We start from the raw sequence: 17,136 nt of genomic DNA on the forward strand, positions 1-17,136 counted from the left end.
ATGTAGGTACATGTACGTCAGGATGACAGTCTGGTGTCATCAGATGTAGGCACATGTACGTCAGGATGACAGTCTGGTGTCATCAGATGTAGGCACATGTACGTCAGGATGACAGTCTGGTGTCATCAGATGTAGGCACATGTACGTCAGGATGACAGTCTGGTGTCATCAGATGTAGGCACATGTACGTCAGGATGACAGTCTGGTGTCATCAGATGTAGGTACATGTACGTCAGGATGACAGTCTGGTGTCATCAGATGTAGGCACATGTACGTCAGGATGACAGTCTGGTGTCATCAGATGTAGGCACATGTACGTCAGGATGACAGTCTGATGTCATCAGATGTAGGCACATGTACGTCAGGATGACAGTCTGGTGTCATCAGATGTAGGTACATGTACGTCAGGATGACAGTCTGGTGTCATCAGATGTAGGTACATGTACATCAGGATGACAGTCTGGTGTCATCAGATGTAGGTACATGTACGTCAGGATGACAGTCTTTTGTCATCAGATGTAGGGCCATTCATGTTACATCAGGATGACAGGTGTGGTGTCATCAGATGAAGTACATGTACGTCAGGATGACAGTCTGGTGTCATCAGATGTAGGTACATGTACGATCAGGGATGACAGTCTGGTGTCTCATATGTAGGTACTTGTACGTCAGAATGGACAGTCTGGTGTCATAAGATGTAGGCACATGTACATCAGGATGACCATTCTGGTGTCATCAGTATGTAGGTACATGTACGTCAGGATGATGTCTGGTGACATCAGATGTATGCAATGTTCGTCAGGGGGGTGTACGGTCTGGTTGCATCAGTGTAGGCACATGTACGTCAGGTGACAGTCTGGTGTCATAAGTTGTAGGTAATGTACATAGGATGATGGTCTGGGTGTCATCAGATGTTAGGCACATGTACATCAGGTTGACAGTCTGGTGTCATCAGATGTAGGTACGTTGTACGGTCAGGAATGACAGTTTGGTGGTCAATCTGATTGTAGGTTCCATGTAATCAGGATGACAGTGTGGTGTCATCAGATGTAGGTGCATGTACGTCAGGATGACGATCTGATGTCATCAGATGTAGGTACATGTACGTCAGGATGACAGTCTGGTGTCATCAGATGTAGGTACATGTACGTCAGGATGACAGTCTGGTGTCATCAGATGTAGGTGCATGTACATTAGGATGACAGTGTGGTGTCATCAGATGTAAGTACATGTACATCAGGATGACAGTCTGGTGTCATCAGATGTAGGTACGTGTACATCAGGGTGACAGTGTGGTGTCATCAGATGTAGGTACATGTACATCAGGATGACAGTCTGGTGTCATCAGATGTAGGTACATGTACGTCAGGATGACAGTCTGGTGTCTTCAGATGTAGACACATGTATGTCAGGATGACAGTCTGGTGCCATCAGATGTAGGCACATGTATGTCCGGATGAATGTCTGGTGTCATCAGATGTAGGCACATGTATGTCAGGATGACAGTCTGGTGTCATCAGATGTAGGCACATGTATGTCAGGATGACAGTCTGGTGTCATCAGATGTAGGTACATGTACGTCAGGATGACAGTCTGGTGTCTTCAGATGTAGGCACATGTATGTCAGGATGACAATCTGGTGTCATCAGATGTAGGTACATGTATGTCAGGATGATGGTCTGGTGTCGTCAGATGTAAGCACTTGTACATCAGGATGACAGTCTGGTGTATCAGATGTAGGCACATGTACATCAGGATGACAGTCTGGTGTCATCAGATGAAGGTACATGTACATCAGGATGACAATCTGGCGTCATCAGATGTAGGTACATGTACGTCAGGATGACAGTCTGGTGTCATCAGACATAAGTATATGTATGTCAGGATGACAGTCTGGTGTCATCAGATGTAGGTACATGTACATCAGGATTACGGTCTGGTGTCATCAGATGTAGGTACATGTACGTCAGAATGATGGTCTGGTGTCATCAGGTGTAGGTACGTGTACGTTAGGATGACAGTCTGGTGTCTTCAGATGTAATTACATGTTTGTCAGGATGACAGTCTGGTGTCATCAGATTTAATTATGTGTATGTCTGGATGACAGTCTGGTGTTGTCAGATTTAATTACATGTATGTCAGAATGACAGTCTGGTGTCAACAGATGTGGGTACGTGTGTCAGGATGACAGTCTGGTGTTGTCAGGCATAAGTATGTGTCTGTCAGGACAGTCTGGTGTTATCAGATGTAAGGTATGTGTATTACAGAATGATAGGTGTTATCAGACATAAGTTACATGTATTTCAGGATGTTATCCTGGTGTCATCAGACGAGGCACATGTGTGTCAGAATAATGATTTGGTATCATTAGCCAGGTATGGCATGTGTGTGCCAGGATGATAACCTGGCATCATTAGCCAGGTGTGGTGTGTTTGTTGGGATTATGACCAGTTGTCATCAGCTTGCTTTAGCATATGTTTGTCGGGCTGATAATTTGGTGTCATTATACATAAGGTATGTTTGTTTCACCATGATAATTTGGTGTCATTAGCTTAAGGCATGTGTGTCAGGATGATAATCTAGTGTCTTAGATGAAAGGTGCTTTAGCTTGTTGTGGCATATAGGTGTGTTAGGATGATAATCTAGTATCATTAGATGTAAATTAAGTGTGCTTCAGTATGAAAACCTGGTCTCATTAGCTTGTTGTGGCGCATGTGTCAGGATGATAATCTGGTGTCACTAGATGTAAATTATGTCAATGTCAGGATGATGACCTGGGGTTGTTAGCCTATGGCGCATGTGTCAGGATAGCAATCCCATCATTAGCCAAGTGTGTGTCAGGATGATAACCTGGTATCATTATCTTATTACATCACATAGTATGTGTCAAGATGATACTTTGATATCGTTAGATGTAAGGTTCATGTGTATCAGAATGATAAACTGATGTCATCTTGTGTCATTTGTGTTAGGATGATATCCTGTTGTTGTTAGCCAAGTGTCATATGTGTTTGTTAGGATGATAACTTGCTGTCATTAGCTTGTTTTGTGTGTATCAGGATGATAATCTGGTGTTATTAGCCAGATGTGGTATGTGTGTATCAGGATGATAATCTGGTGTCATTAGCCAGATGGGGTATGTGTGTATCAGGATGATAATCTGGTGTCATTAGCCAGATGTGGTATGTGTGTATCAGGATGATAATCTGGTGTCATGAGCCAGATGTGGTATATGTGTATCAGGATGATAATCTGGTGTCATGAGCCAGATGTGGTATATGTGTATCAGGATGATAATCTGGTGTTATTAGCCAGATGTGGTATATGTGTATCAGGATGATAATCTGGTGTCATTAGCCAGATGGGGTATGTGTGTATCAGGATGATAACCTGGTGTCATTAGCCAGATGGGGTATGTGTGTATGAGGATGATAACCTGGTGTCATTAGCCAGATGGGGTATGTGTGTATCAGGATGATAATCTGGTGTTATTAGCCAGATGTGGTATATGTGTATCAGGCTGATAATCTGGTGTCATTAGCCAGATGGGGTATGTGTGTATCAGGATGATAATCTGGTGTCATTAGCCAGATGGGGTATGTGTGTGTCAGGATGATAACCTGGTGTCATTAGCCAGATGGGGTATGTGTGTATCAGGATGATAATCTGGTGTCATTAGCCAGATGTGGTATATGTGTATCAGGATGATAATCTGGTGTCATGAGCCAGATGTGGTATATGTGTATCAGGATGATAATCTGGTGTCATTAGCCAGATGTGGTATATGTGTATCAGGATGATAATCTGGTGTCATTAGCCAGATGGGGTATATGTGTATCAGGATGATAATCTGGTGTCATTAGCCAGATGGGGTATGTGTGTATCAGGATGATAATCTGGTGTCATTAGCCAGATGTGGTATATGTGTATCAGGATGATAATCTGGTGTCATGAGCCAGATGTGGTATATGTGTGTGTCAGGAGACACATTTGCTAGGATGAGGATATTGACTAGAAACTTGATAAATTATTATTTTTGCAGTGCAGCCAAACTAGTTTTGGATAGTGCGAGTGTGTTACACAGTTGTAATGTATGTTGAAGAGAACATTACATGTAATGATCATTTTACTGACTGATTGGCAGTGTTGGGTCAGATTGATAGTGTTAACTACTTTATTTTCTGCTGATTATAGTTGTCGGTTTATAATTTTTTCTCAAAGAGGAAAAGCTATTACAGATATTGAGATTTGTACAGGTATCAGTATTGATGAGTAAGGTCATTTTTAACTGTTTCAAGTTCTCTGGAGTCACAAGAGAGCTCATACCCCTTGTCATATTGAAGTTTAGGCAAAGATTTGGTTTGAAACTCAAACCCGTCAATCTTACCTAACTCTCAGATGGATGAGAGCATTCTTGGCTACCTGACCCCAACCTCCCATAATCCTAAACTCCTAATACCAACAAAAATCCCCTCAAAATCACCAAATTCCGAGATTATTGCTTTAGATTGTGTGAATTACATCTTTCATACTGTAGGAGGCCAGGTCACCAAGTAAGATTTTTGTCTGTTCCAACAGATTATTGCTTATATGAACTTATTTGGCAGTCCTGAAATGCCACCTGGCAAGACACATCAACACAAGGCTGCATATCACTATCATAGAAGTATGCTCCCATCAGGCCTTTGTGATTGTATTTTTTTGTGTATGATCTTTCATTTTTTAAGAGAGATTGTCACTACATAAAAAAACACCCATTTTTCTGAGGCCAGAAGTATGGCATTGCATGACTAGGATATAGATCATGAAACTAATTCATAAGAATACATTCAGGAGAAACATTAAACTGTTAGCAAGACATAAGTCATTTGTGAGTCTACAGTTTGTATATGAGCAAATTGATTAATTGGAAAAAGAAAGATTTAAGGTAAGTACTTCCATTGGCAGCTCTTGTCATTATATATGTAATGCTTTCCAGGAGCCATTAAAGCAAATCTGCATACATCTAGAAATGAAAATATACTTCCATATTAAGATATTACCTGTATTGATAAACTGCTGACAAAAAGTAACTTTAAATTAAGTTAAAGGGATACAGTCTTAAAATTAGATATGTATTTTTTTCTTTACAAAGTTTTAAGTTGAAAAATCTTTTTCAGGTTGACACAACTCAGGCCACTACTTGGCCAAGGCTGACCCAGTACGAAGTGGAAGCTCCCAATATGTTCAACTATATTTTCAATGGAGAAGAGAGGTGCTTTTGTGAGGAATGTTTTACACATTTGATAAATGTGGTTAGGTTTTTTGGACCTGTAAACATGAAGTGTCATAAAATGTGTGTTTTGAAGGGCTTCAGCCTCAACAAACACTTTCTTGTGCATAGTTGGAGAGAAAAAGTACTTATATGAAGATTGTGTGAGAAGAACTTCATTCAGAAGTTGATCAGTTAAAATACTGTTGCTCAGTGCATATTAGAAATAAAGATTAGGTGTAGGGGATGTATCACACTGTTTATTTATAAGATTAAACTAGATGTACTTGAGCAGAAGACTGATGTTAACTGGCTTATGTACATTATGCATATTTTTCAGTTATTGAGGTCCTTATGGATGTCATAAACAACAAAAGAAGCAATGTTCAGGTGTGAGGAATGTGGTAAACAATTTGCTTATAAAAGCAACAACATTACTCACATGATTGTAAATGGTGGAGAGGAAAAGTTTGTGTGTGAGGACTGCAGCAGTCTTCTGGCTCATCAAAGCCAACTTAGTGCCCACATGCTGGTTCACACGGGTGATGGCGTAACTGCTGTGACTGGAGTAGCTGAAAAAAGATTTACATGTGTAACTACTGCTATACAGGTACCTGGGGTGAGTGAAAAAAGGTTTGCTTGTGAGGTTTGTGCAAAGCTCTTCCCTAGGAAAAGCAGCCTTAATACCCACCGACTGATACACAGTGGCGAAAAGAGGTTTGAATGTGAAGAATGTGGAAACCGATTCACAAGAAAAAGTAGTCTAAACACACACATGTTTATGCATAGTGGAGAGAAGAAATTTGAGTGTGAAGAGTGTGGCACCATGTTTACGAGGAAAAGCAGCTTAAACATGCATCGGCTTGCACACCGTGGTGAGAAGAAGTTTGAATGTGACAAATGCTGTAAGCGATTTACCAGGAGAAGCAGTTTAAACACTCACATGCTGATGCATAGCGGGGAGAAGAAGTTTGAATGTGAGGAATGTGGTACTTTATTCACTAGAAAGAGCAGTCTTAATACCCATATGCTTGTGCACAATGGTGAGTAGTACTCAAGTTCTTTCTTTTATTCCTAAGATTTCTAAGTATATTATAAGGAGATATGAATAGTGATGACAATGGCTGAACTAATTGCTTGAGAAAAATATATGTAAATTGTAGAGAAAAGAGAAGATGCAATTAGAAATGCTGGCAATTGGTATATGAAAGATGATGCTAAGAAGAGCCATGAGATGTATTGGTTTTTAATTTTAATGTGATGGCTGACCTTGAGTGTGGTGTGTGATGTGCTATGGTGCTGCTAATTGTACCTTACATTCAGCAGCAAAAGAGTATATTCTGTAGACATTCTTGGTTCTGGTATCACACATATAATATTTGGTAAGAGAACATGTGTTGGAGTGAATTCATATCCTGCAGCATATGTGTTGTGGTACCATTATGTACACAACATGCATGATAAAACTTGGTAATATGTGCTGCACCAATGTATGTTGTGGCTGATACATGTAACTGGGTGTGTTACACTCAGCCATGTGGTAGTAATAATACATGTTGTGACAGATACATGTACTTGGAAGTGTTACAATCAGCCATGTGGTAGTAGTAACACACGTGGCTGAAACATGTACCTGGAAGCGTTACACTCCGCTGTATGGTCGTAGGAACATATGCGGCAGTTGATAACATTTTTGTTGCTCCAACACATGCAGGTCAACCTAGGAAAAAGGCTATATAGCAGCCATTCTGTTCTAAAAGCCTTGGTGATACAGCCACTGTGTTGCAGCCTTTATACTAAAACCACTGTGCTACAGCTAATGTGTTGCAGCCAATGTGCTACAACTGCTGTGCTGAAACCACTGGTTTACAGTCACTGTGCTACATCCTCTCTGCTCCAGCCACAGGTCTACAGCCACTTTGCTACAACCAGTGTGCTGCACCTACTGGTCTACAGACACTTGTGTTGCAGCCACTGGTTTACAGCCACTGTGCCACAACCACTGTGCAACAGTCACTTTGCTGTAGCCATAGTGCTCTAGCCACTGTGCTACAGTCATTTTGCTGTTGCCACTGATCTACGGCCACTGGTCTGCGGCCACTGTGCTGCAATCATTTTGCTGTAGCCTCTCATCTACAGCCACTATGCTATATCTATAGTGCTACAGACACTGGGCCACAGCCATTATGTTGCAGTCACTGTGCTACACCCACTCTGCTGTAGCTACTGTGTTACAGCCACTGTTCTGCAGCCACTTTATTACAATGTTTCTGGTAACAGAACATGAGTAACAGTGTAGCTGATACTTGTTGACATATGACAGTGATACAGTACCATGCTTTGTAACTGATACTCTGTTGTGAATCATATAACACCTGCACTTGGTGATAGATCATGACTCTGTTTGCATTAACACCACAGTCTGTAGCTGATACTATGGAACAGAACCTGTCAGTCATCACATGCAGAGGGTAAAATGTAAGTGATACAGTAGCAACAGTGGGTATTATAAGTAATGTTGCACCCAGCAGGAACAGAGGATATTTGAAGTAACACTGCACCCAGCAGCAACATAGGGCATTGTAAGAAACATTGCAGCAACAGAGGGTATTGAAAGCAATACTGCACATGGCATCAACAGAGTGTAATATATGTAACAATGAATATTACAGCAAAAGAGGGTATTGTATGTAATACTGAACACCACAAACACATAGGGCATTGTAAGTAATAGTACACATGATTGCAGCAGAGGTTATTGTATGTAACATTGCAAACTGCAACAACAAAGGCTATTGTAAGCAATACTGCACACAGCAGGAACGGAGGGTATTTTACATAATACTGCACATGGAGGCAATAGAGTATTGTCAGCGGTACTTCGCATAACAACAACACAGAGTATTGTATGTAACACTGCAGACTGCAACAGTAGGTTTTGTAACCAATACAGCACAGGCACTAACATAGGATATTGTACGTAACGCTCCACTTGGCAGCAACATAGAGTACTGTAAGCAGCATTACTTATTGCAAAAATGGAGGGTACTTTGCATAACACTGCAGCAACAGTGCTGATACTTAATGATGCAATATGTCACTCGCCACATGCACTGTAGTTGACAGTGCCACAGTAAATGGCACTGAATGTAACATTAAAAAACAAGTTAGTGTAAGTGACTCTGTAGGAGCATATGGTATTGTGAATATTAGGAAGGAACAAGGTAACGTAAGTGACACTGTGGCAGTAGATGGTATTTTGAATGATATTTAAGGAACAGAGGCTATGTAAGTGACGCTACAGCAGTAGATGGTATTGTAAGTGTTAGTGAAGGAAGAAGGTATTGTGGCACTGCCGCAGCAGATAGTATTGTAAGTGTTAGTGAAGGAACAAAGTATTGTCAATAGAACTGCAGCAGTAGATATTGTAGTGATTGATACTGAAAGAACAGAAAATACTGTAAGTGAGACTGCTCCACCATCATTTCTTTGCTTACTTTTGAAAGGGGCAGTAACTTTATAATTCTTGTGGTATATGATGGATTACATGGCTTTGATGTCTCCATGTGTCAAGACTTTAAACAAATGCATCATTTTCTGAGGCTTTAAAAAGAATTGCTCTGACAGTTGGTTTCTGAAGTACTGTATTTTCTAATTATCTTGTATTTTGCATACATTGGACAAATGGATTGTGATCATGTCCATGACTTACTGACTTCCACATGTTTGTACATCAACTTTCTAAGGAAGAAATGTTATGATACCATCTGAAGCTTGGTAACCACTACATGTTTTTAGCAAGGGAGAAGGCTTTCTTCCCTATGTAATATTGGTAAGGGGTTTTTAGGAAAGGTAGTGGATGTGTAGATCAGATTTTTGTGGTGAGAAGAACCGTAAAAAAGTATCTAACAGGAGGTAAGACGTATGCAGCCTTTATGGATCTGGAGAAGGTGTATGACAGAGGTGAGTGGAATGCTTTATGGGACATGTTAAGGATATATGGGGTAGGAGAACAACTGTTGGATTGTGTGAAAGCCTTATATAGAGGAGCAAATGTTTGTGTGAGAGTGGACGGAGGGTTGAGTGAAAGTTTCAGTATACATATGGATGTGAAGCAAGGCTGTGTGATACCACTATGGCTTTTTAACATATATGGATGGAGTGATAAGAGATATGAAAGCAAAATTTGGGAAAGTAGGTGCTGAGATGGAGTGTAACAGTGAGGTATGATGACTAATGACGAGCCTGTTTTTGGATGATACTGTGTTTTTTGCTGAAATAAAATGAATTAATGGTGTTTGAAAGAAGGTGAAAGTATAGATTTTGCAAAACCCTATATAGAGTGAAAGAAGAAAGTACTCTAAACTGTATAATGGATATGGGGGAAAAGAAATACTGGAAGAGTTAAGAGAATTTAAGTATTTAGGAGCTATCTTTGCTAAATTTGGTGATACAGAAGGAGAGAAAAGGGAGAGCAGTACAGGATGTAAGTGTCATTGGGTCCGTTGATAGAATAATGAAGGGTATAGGTGTAAGTATGGAAGTGAAGAAAGAATTCAGGGACAGCAAAGTCCTTCCATCCCTGACCTATGCTTCTGAAATGAGCTATTAGAGAGGGGCATATGGTATGACTAGATGGAGTGAAGAAAGAAATGGGGGTTGTATAAGAGATGTGGTATGGCAGGTGATTTGGGCACGAGTAAAGAATGCAAGACAGAGTCTACATGGAGAGCTTATGATATTACAATTAAAGGGGTTGGTGTGAGAGGAAGACCACCTGTGACATAGGGAAATGGAAGAGATATGATGGAAAAATGCATGGAATGATGTATGTGAGAGAGGCATTTAAGGACCGGGATAAGCAGATATTCTTTTGCCATGACCACCCCGTTGATAGGAGTTCCTTGAGGGAATAGACATCAAAGTCATGGATAGATATATTGATAGATGAATGGAACATTATAAACATTTGTTGCAGCATTAAAAAAAATTTTCTGTACTAATGAATATTCAGCCTTATGTTCCATCAACATATGTATTTGACCCAATCATATGTTCATTTGTTTTATGTTGATAATGATTTCATTCACTGCTGTTATGTGAATTATATTTTTAGAAATAATAACTTTAATCACTTTTTACTCCAGTGCAGGTTATGCTGGGCCAACTTTTCTATTGTTGCATGTTTGTCACGTAATACACGATGTTTGGATTATGATTTCTTTCCTACTAGAATGATGTTGGTCATGCAGTCTTGTTTTGTTGTACATTGATCATACTGATGTGCGTAAATTTGAAGCAAGGGGTTCAATGGCTTATTTATTTTTGCTGAAAGATTAATCAGTGTTAAGTACACATTTTGTGATGTAGTTTGTGTAATATTTTGAATTTTCATTGATGAAACATTTAAAATTTTGTAAGGAACTGCAGCTACCACAATACTATTATTGCATGTATGTATACATGTTAATAGTACTTTGATATGGGTGATCAGCTTAGCTTACAGCAGTTCACATGTTCCTAAAAGATTTGTTGGAGGATTAGGATGTTTTAAGATTTGATAAGGAAAGTAGTCATAAATCACAGACATATTCATGTATGTACAGGTTGTACCTCTCTAGTCCGGCGCTCAGTGGTCTGGTAACTCCCATGGTCCGGGATGTTTTTAATCTGCTGCCATTAGTTTGTGGGTCTGCCACCAGGGCAGCACTGCTAGCAGTGCTAAGTCGCCAAAATCTGTTTACATTGCAGCCAAGCTAATTGACAGTCCTGTTAATTTTTTATTTTTTTTTTTTGCCGCTGTCTCCTGCATTTGCGAGGTAGCGCAAGGAAACAGATGAAAGAAATGGCCCAACCCACCCCCATACACATGTATATACATACGTCCACACACGCAAATATACATACCTACACAGCTTTCCATGGTTTAACCCAGACGCTTCACATGCCCTGATTCAATCCACTGACAGCACGTCAACCCCGGTATACCACATCGATCCAATTCACTCTATTCCTTGCCCTCCTTTCACCCTCCTGCATGTTCAGGCCCCGATCACACAAAATCTTTTTCACTCCATCTTTCCACCTCCAATTTGGTCTCCCACTTCTCCTCGTTCCCTCCACCTCCGACACATATATCCTCTTGGTCAATCTTTCCTCACTCATTCTCTCCATGTGCCCAAACCATTTCAAAACACCCTCTTCTGCTCTCTCAACCACGCTCTTTTTATTTCCACACATCTCTCTTACCCTTACGTTACTTACTCGATCAAACCACCTCACACCACACATTGTCCTCAAACATCTCATTTCCAGCACATCCATCCTCCTGCGCACAACTCTATCCATAGCCCATGCCTCGCAACCATACAACATTGTTGGAACCACTATTCCTTCAAACATACCCATTTTTGCTTTCCGAGATAATGTTCTCGACTTCCACACATTCTTCAAGGCTCCCGGGATTTTCGCCCCCTCCCCCACCCTATGATCCACTTCCGCTTCCATGGTTCCATCCGCTGCCAGATCCACTCCCAGATATCTAAAACACTTTACTTCCTCCAGTTTTTCTCCATTCAAACTTACCTCCCAATTGACTCTTAATTTCTTATATTCAGTATTTTGCTAAAAATAAAAGCATACATAATTAGACAGTGCACTTATAAAGTGGTTTAAGCTCCTACATAATGAAAGTGTAGGCATTTCTTGGGAGATGCTTTTTGAGCATGCCAAAGTTTTTCATAGAGGACTGAATCTAGACTATGACTGAATATTCACAAGGATGGTTACATAAGTTCAAGTGGAGTCATGGAATTTCAGTACATTGTGTGTGTGGTGAAAAGTTTAATGCTGACACAGAAACTTGTAGTGTAAGGTTGTATTAAAAGAATCGATACAAATTCCAGTTCCCTGTTAAACAACCAACAGCAACACGTACAGGGCAAAAGAGAGAGAGTACAAGCTGGCTGCCTGTCTGGGACTGACGCAGCATGGGCTGTCTGCCATGATGATAACAACAATAGTAACAAGGGTCGACCAAAGTCAACTACCAACCTATGGTCATTCATTACATTAACTAGTATCATGAAGCTGCCACAAGGTTTGTGGATGAATTTGCACAGGTAGTGGCAGCGGAAAACTTAGCCCCAGAGCAAGTGTATAATGCTGATGAATCTGCCCTGTATTGCGTCATATACCTCGAAAATCCCCTGCCGAAGATATTAAGGAGTCTCCATCTGGGGTACTTCTGATATGATCTGATGTAATAATTAAAACCTTATTTGGAAGTATTATTTCTTGTTTTAAGCTTTGTTCTACCTTTGATAACAAAGCAGTTGTATGTGGAATGAACTGGTAAGAATAAGGGTTGGGCATATTTTTACATAGTGGGTTCCCTTTGGGGTCAAGTTCTGTTTTCCAGCATTTTCTGAGGTCCAGCATGGGCAAGGTCCCAAGGTTGCCGAATTAAAGAGGTTCAACCTTTAGTAGATTTTGCATTATGATTATCTCGTGCAAGAATCTCTTGGGTAGTGACATTATCATGTTTTTTTCCCTCTGTGAGAGAGATGCTTGTCATCTTATCCATGTCTATTTTAATTTTGTCCATCTCCAACAAAATTGATTGTGGAATATTAAGTTTTATTGGGATATCTCATGTGGAAATATAATCATAGCAGTGGTGCCTTTAATCTTGCAGGATGATAGTAAATATCCCATGAATGCAAGCTTCTCTTAATTTGACTCTGTGAGCTGTAAATGAATGTGTCCTCTGTAAAAATATCTACCATTTGATAGTGTTTATATAATTTTCATTGTATTAGTTATTCCCAGATTCTCAATTTTGAATTAGGACAGACATTTTAAAGCCAATTTCAAATAGTAGGATGTGTATATAAAGAAGCCATTATAGGGAAAGGATCCTAAACATCAGATAGAAATGATAGTCTCCTCAGTACTAAGATTGGATAGTTTTCCCCTCAGAAAAGAAGTTGCCACTATTTCTCACATTTATGTTGAGTTCAGATTAGCGTACCATTTCTCTCCTCTATAGACTGTCCTGCAACAATGAGATATTTGCTAAGAAAATCAGCTCCTTGAAAGTTCAGTAGTTATGGTGAGGAAGTTCTAACTTTCTTCACTCTTTGCTATACACCTATTTGTGGTAGGAGTATCTTGCTTATTATGGGCCTGCTTTCAGCAAGTCAGAGACTGCCATGATGATAAGATCATAGACCCACTCAGTTCAAGCCGCTAGCATCACAGATTTTCCAGGATCACATGCTGCCAGGACTTCTGCTACTAGACTGGCTCTTTCCATCCCATGGGTTAATGTCATTTTTCTTGTCAGTTGATTAGTTTATTGACCTATTGACTGCTACTACTTTAGTGTGCCCTTACAGCAATTTTCAATAAATCTAAAAAGAATCTTAGTTTGAGTTCAGCATATTTTTCCATTACATACATGTGTATGGGGTGTCTAAATGTGTGTGGATGTAACCAAGATGAGAAAAAAGGAGATATAGGTAGTCTGTTTGAGGAAAGGAACCTAGATATTTTGGCTCTGAGTGAAACAAAGCTCAACGGGAAAGAGGAAGAGTGGTTTAGGAATGTCTTGGGAGTAAAGTCAGGGGTTAGTGAGAGGACAAGAGCAAGGGAAGGAGTAGCACTACTCCTGAAACAGGAGTGGTGGGAGTATGTGATAGAGTGTAAGAAAGTAAACTCTAGATTGATATGGGTAAAACTGAAGTGGATGGAGAGAGATGGGTGATTATTGGTGCATATGCACCTGGGCATGAGAAGAAAGATCATGAGAGGCAAGTGTATTGGGACCAGCTGAGTGAGTGTGTTAGTAGTGTTGATGCACGAGACTGGGTTATAGTGATGGGTTTTTTGAATGCAAAGGTGAATAATGTGGCAGTTGAGGGAATAATTGGTTTACATGGGGTGTTCAGTGTTGTAAATGGTAATGGTGAAGAGCTTGTAGATTTATGTGCTGAAAAAGGACTGGTGATTGGGAATACCTGGTTTAAAAAGAGAGATATACATAAGGATACGTATGTAAGTAGGAGAGATGGCCAGAGAGCATTATTGAATTACGTATTAATTGATAGGCGCGTGGAAGAGAGGCTTTTGGATGTTAATGTGCTGAGAGGTGCAACTGAAGGGATGTCTGATCATTATCTTGTGGAGGCAAAGGTGAAGATTTGTAGAGGTTTTCAGAAAAGAAGAGAGAATGTTGGGTGGGAAGGAGATTTGTGTGAGGAAGTACCAGGAGAGACTGAGTACAGAATGGAAAAAGGTGAGAACAAAGGACATAAGGGGAGTGGGGGAGGACTGGGATGTATTTAGGGAAGCAGTGATGGCTTGTGCAAAAGATGCTTGTGGCATGGGAGATGGGCAGATTAGAAAGGGTAGTGAGTGGTGGGATGAAGGAGTAAGATTATTAGTGAAAGAGTAAAGAGAGGCATTTGGACAATTTTTGCAGGGAAATACTGCAAATGAGTGGGAGATGTATAAAAGAAAGAGGCAGGAGGTCAAGAGAAAGGTGCAAGAGGCAAAAAAGAGGGCAAATGAGAGTTGGGATGAGAGAGTATCATTAAATGTTAGGGAGAATAAACACATGTTTAGAAGGAGGTAAATAAAGTGCAAAAGACAAGGGAACAAATGGGAACATCAGTGAAAGGGGCTAATTGGGGAGGTGATAACAAGTAGTGGTGATGTGAGAAGATGGAGTGAGTAATTTGAAGGTTTGTTGAATGTGTTTAATAATAGAGTGGTAGATATAGGGTGTTTTGGTCGAGGTGGTGTGTAAAGTGAGAGGGTTAAGGAGAATGATGTGGTGAACACGGAAGAGGTAGTAAAAGCTTTGCGGAAGATGAAAGCCAGCAAGGCAGCGGGTTTTAATGGTATTGCAGTGGAATTTATTAAAAAGGGGGGGTGACTGTATTGTTGACTGGTTGGTAAGGTTATTTAATGTATTTATGACTCATGGTGAGATGACTGAGGATTGGCGGAATACTTGCATAGTGCCATTGTACAAAGGCAAAGGGGATAAGAGTGAGTGCTCATATTACAGAGGTATAAGTTTGTTGAGTATTCCTGGGAAATTATATGTGAGGGTATTGATTGAGAGGGTGAAGGCATGTACAGAGCATCAGATTGGGGAAGAGCAGTGTGGTTTCAGAAGTGGTAGAGGATGTGTGGATCAGGTGTTTGCTTTGAAAAATGTATGTGAGAAATACATAGAAAAGCAAGTGGATTTGTATGTAGCATTTATGGATCTGGAGAAGGCATATTATAAGAGTTGATAGAGATGCTCTGTGGAAGATATTAAAAATATATGATGTGGGAGGTAAGTTGTTAGAAGGAGTGAAAAGTTTTTATCAAGGATGTAAGGCATGTGTACGTGTAGGAAGAGAGAAAAGTGATTGGTTCTCAGTGAATGTAGGTTTTCGGCAGGGGTATGTGATGTCTCCATGGTTGTTTAATTTATTTATGGATGGGGTTGTTAGGGAGGTGAATGCAAGAGTTTTTGGAGAGAGGAGCAAGTATGCAGTCTGTTTTGAATGAGAGAGCTTGGAAAGTGAGTCGGTTGTTGTTCGCTGATGGCTGATTCGGGTGAGAAACTGCAGAAGCTGGTGACTGAGTTTGATAAAGTGTGTGAAAGAAGGAAGCTGAAAGTAATTGTGAATAAGAGCAAGGTTATTATGTACAGTAGGGTTGAGGGACAAGTCAATTGGGAGGTAAGTTTGAATGGAGAAAAACTGGAGGAAGTGAAGTGTTTTAGATATCTAGGAGTGGATTTGGCAGCGGATGGAAGTGGAAGTGAATCTTAGGGTGGGGAAGGGGGCGAAAGTTCTGGAGGCATTGAAAAATGTGTGGAAGTCGAGAACGTTATCTTGGAAAGCAAAAATGGGTATGTTTGAAGGAATAGTGGTTCCAACAATGTTATATGGTTGTGAGGCGTAGGCTATAGATAGAGTTGTGCAGAGGAGGGTGGATGTGCTGGAAATGAGATGTTTAAGGACAATATGTGGTATGAGGTGGTTTGATCGAGTAAGTAATGAAAGGGTAAGAGAGATGTGTGGTAATAAAAAGCGTGTCGTTGAGAGAGCAGAAGAGGGTGTTTTGAAATGGTTTGGTCACATGGAGAGAATGAGTGAGGAAAGATTGACAAAGAGGATATATGTGTAAGAGGTGGAGGGAATGAGGAGGAGTGGGAGGCCAAATTGGAGGTGGAAAATTGGAGTGAAAAAGATTTTGAGTGATCGGGGTCTGAACATGCAGGAGGGTGAAAGGCGGGCAAGGAATAGAGTGAATTGAAACGATGTGGTATACCAGGGTCAACGTGCTGTCAATTGATTGAACCAGGGCATGTGAAGCGTCTGGGGTAAACTATGGAAAGTTTTGTGGGGCCTGGATTTGGAAAGGGAGCTGTGGTTTCAGTGTATCATACATGACAGCTAGAGACTGTGGCCTTTGATGTCTTTTCCTAGCGCTATCTTGCACACATGCAGGGGGGGAGGGGGTTTTCATTTCATGTGTGGCGGGGTGGCATCGGGAATGAATAAGGGCAGACAGTATGAATTATGTACATGTGTATATATGTATATGTCTGTGTGTGTGTATATATATATGTATACGTTGAGATGTATAGGTATGTATGTGTGCGTGTGTGGACATACATGTGTATGTGGGTGGGTTGGGCCATTCTTTCGTCTGTTTCCTTGCACTGCCTCACTAATGCAGGAGACAGCGACAAAGGATGATAAATAAATAAATATAATGTGTATTTATTTCATTTTTCAGTTCTCTTGGACAGCCATTGCCATCTGATCTATGTGTCCATATTTGTTCTTTAGGTGCAGGGTGGATGGTCGGTTACA

General features: G+C 40.5%; 1 protein-coding gene across 1 annotated transcript; it reads left to right on the forward strand.

The window, feature by feature from the left end:
- The first annotated feature begins 543 nt into the window (after nt 1-543).
- On the forward strand, nt 544-13,675 carry LOC139756227 (uncharacterized). The gene is made up of 4 exons (XM_071675384.1): nt 544-653; nt 1,735-1,822; nt 5,160-5,262; nt 5,620-13,675. The coding sequence occupies exons 1-4, from the start codon at nt 544-546 to the stop codon at nt 6,300-6,302; spliced, it is 984 nt and encodes a 327-aa protein (XP_071531485.1). The 3' UTR covers nt 6,303-13,675.
- Nucleotides 13,676-17,136: the final 3,461 nt, after the last annotated feature.

Source organism: Panulirus ornatus, chromosome 21 (genome assembly GCF_036320965.1).
Source record: "Panulirus ornatus isolate Po-2019 chromosome 21, ASM3632096v1, whole genome shotgun sequence".
NCBI lineage: Eukaryota > Metazoa > Arthropoda > Malacostraca > Decapoda > Palinuridae > Panulirus > Panulirus ornatus.

Bases quoted from the DNA above. Each gene is read 5' to 3' on its own strand.
- LOC139756227 (XM_071675384.1), top strand. From the start codon at position 544: ATGACAGGTGTGGTGTCATCAGATGAAGTACATGTACGTCAGGATGAC. The intron at 654-1,734 runs GTAGGTACTTGT...CTGGTGTATCAG, and splicing joins GACAGTCTGGTGTCTCATAT to ATGTAGGCACATGTACATCA. The intron at 1,823-5,159 runs GTAGGTACATGT...AATCTTTTTCAG, and splicing joins ACAATCTGGCGTCATCAGAT to GTTGACACAACTCAGGCCAC.